The sequence below is a fragment of the Cottoperca gobio genome, chromosome 1 (genome assembly GCF_900634415.1).
Source record: "Cottoperca gobio chromosome 1, fCotGob3.1, whole genome shotgun sequence".
Taxonomy (NCBI): domain Eukaryota; kingdom Metazoa; phylum Chordata; class Actinopteri; order Perciformes; family Bovichtidae; genus Cottoperca; species Cottoperca gobio.
In genome coordinates this window covers 20,079,438-20,082,147 of record NC_041355.1, presented here as the reverse complement: position 1 = coordinate 20,082,147, position 2,710 = coordinate 20,079,438, and the positions used below count along the sequence as shown (strand labels likewise).

At 41.5% G+C, this 2,710-nt stretch overlaps 1 protein-coding gene across 1 annotated transcript in view; it reads left to right on the top strand.

Annotated features, from left to right (window-relative positions):
* Nucleotides 1-1,149: 1,149 nt before the first annotated feature.
* Nucleotides 1,150-2,710, top strand: part of dnah6 (dynein, axonemal, heavy chain 6) — a 74,455-nt gene continuing 72,894 nt past the window's right edge. Inside the window, 3 exon segments of the mRNA XM_029433837.1 lie at nucleotides 1,150-1,214; nucleotides 1,388-1,567; nucleotides 1,827-2,180. Of these exon segments, the coding sequence (XP_029289697.1) occupies nucleotides 1,454-1,567; nucleotides 1,827-2,180 (468 nt within the window). The 5' untranslated portion in view covers nucleotides 1,150-1,214; nucleotides 1,388-1,453.

Here is a 2,710-nt window from a genome sequence, read left to right as displayed (position 1 = left end):
CTCCGTGTGTGTGTGTGTGTGTGTGTGTGTGTGTGTGTGTGTGTGTGTGTGTGTGTGTGTGTGTGTGTGTGTGTGTGTGTTTTCAATGGAAATAAAATCATTTATGACAGGTCTTCAACAGGGGGTCGCGAAATTGTTTGTAGATAAAGCAATTAAAAATATAACAATAATAATAATAATAAAATGAAAGATTCTTTTTTTTTTGCTTTGCCATTCACACTCCCTCCTCCGCTGTACTTCGTGAAGGGCGGCGACACACACCTACAGTCAGAGACAGAGTGGAGGAAAGGAGAGGGGTGAACCCCCCCCCCCCCCCCCCATCCCCCGTCGCACAGACCTCCTCAAGCCTCTTGTGTACAATATATACAGTAGGGGGTCTCTGCACCACGCTACACCAGTTTGGGGGTCCTTGGCCCGAAAAACGACCCCTGATTTGTGAGCTTTGCGTTTGTCAAACTGGGAGGGTGCGAAGAAAAACGTGGCTTTGTGTGGCTGCGTTGCATGCCGGGAGAGAAGTCTGTTGCTGGGAAACAGTAAACCTCAACTTTTGGTCAGCAACATTGACAGCATTAGTGTTAATGGTTTTATAAAGCGACGTTATTTAACGTCAGGGAGCGTTACACTATATTAAAAACATTTAATCGGAGCTGAATATTTGATACGGTAAGCATATTTGAATAACTCGAAGACAATGTTTAGTCAAAAAGGCGAAATTCACACAGGTGTTAAGCTAGTTGGAGTCAAATGCCTTTTATTAAAATACGCTGTTTTCTTCTGGATTTTGCTTCTTTAAATTAATGCGTTATGTTTTTACAAGACACAGTTGTGTTTATTTCTATGGCTGGTTATCGTTTTAACATTTTCGATATACTACTTCCGTTAACTCCTCCGTGCTGCTTCCCAGAGCCTGGAAAAGAAACCTGCCATGGCCTCAGGCTCTGCATCTCCGAGGGCCTGTCTGCCCAGCCGCCCTGCTCAAAGTAGGGAAAATGAGTCCAGAGGTAGGTTAAAAAAAAGGGCCTTTTATGTATTATGAACATGTGTTAATTATGTGTATTAAACTGTATAGCCAACAAGCCTTGCTTAGTCAACTCTTTAATTCAATGTCAGAAGTAAATTTAAATTCTTGACACATTGTCCAAGAGCGGCTGCAAAAGCTCCCTGGAATCCCGAGCTCCACCGCCATCCTACCACGACCTCCAGTTGAACCACAGGTGAGACTAAGCAAACTAAGATCACACTGAGACGATATGAAATACCATCTACTGTACACCCAATTTAGTACTTCTCATAGTATTAACAGATATTATCCGTGGCTCAGTCACTAAGTATTACAGTATGTAGATATGGGTCTTTTGTCGATGTCTGTTTCTTCCCCTTCATCTAGGCTTCGCTCAACAGATGTGTAACACGGAAAAAACCAAGCCTCCGCCACTTACAAGCCCGTGAGCAGATGTTTTTTCCAGGCTGGAACACTCAGACGCCTTCTCAACAACAAACCGAGCAGCCAATCAGACGGCGTGAAAAGATCCCTGTCCGCCTTCCTCCTCTGAAATCTAGGACCAAGGTCAGTGGCAGACATGATTGAGAAGAAAATAAGAACCGCTTTAAAGATGCATCTAAATTGTTCCATACATGTAAAAAAATAAAGGCAATGCTAAAACCCAAGACCATTTAAACGGTGGCTAATTTATCAAGCTTCCAGGCGTCCTGCTACTTTAAATAACTGGTAACACAATGTGGTGTAATGTCAAAAATGGTCTTGGAAAAATCAGGCGCTTCAGGCAGAAACTCATCTTTGATTGTGTCTCTCCACCATTCCTCAGATGACACAAAATATTGTGTCAACCCCTACGCCCCCCCCCAGGCGTCCCTTTTCGATCAAGGGTACTGGAATACTGGAAACAACTTCCACAGTTAAACTCTTTAACTATAGTGCAGATGACTCTGTGATGATAACCCAGGAAGGTGTAGTAGTAATGTATAAGGACGAGGTTGAGTTCATATCCCACGAGAGCTGGGAAAAGGAGTATGACGACCACTGCAAGCTGATCCACATCCCCTTCTTTGCCCGCTTCAAAATGTGGAAACCCTTCTATGTCTGGCGCACCAATGTTCGCACCAAGAAGATTCTCTTGGCCAGGAAGTCTCTCCAAAGATCTTTGTTTATTCTCAATCAGGTATGTGACCGTGTGTATTAATTGAGTTCTGGATTTTCTCTCAGTCTGTCACTACAGGCAGAAACGTGGTTTTTTTCATGAATTTTGAGAGTTCGGCTTCTTTTTGCTTTTATAACTTAGCTTTTTTTTTTAAAGACGACTGTAAAGAAAACATCCAAAATACACATTTAGGTTTTCAGTTTGCTAACTTTTTCTATTTGTATCTGTAGATTTCTCATCCCTCTGTAAAAACCTTTGATTCTAATACATCAACAAAATGACCCTGGCTTTATCCAATGTTCACATTTCTGTTCCGGACCAATAACAATCAGTCCATATTTAATAAGATAATGCCTCATTTGCATATTTAAAAATAAGTAATCAACTGGGGCAGTTCCATGATGACATTTATTAATTAAAAATGTTACCCTATTCACCTTTTAGTGTTTCCCCTCAATGGTGTTGAACCTGGAATATCTTACACTACACTTTCGCTCACATCTTTGCGCTTTTAAAACTTTTCAATCAATGTGACTATTGTAGATATTATG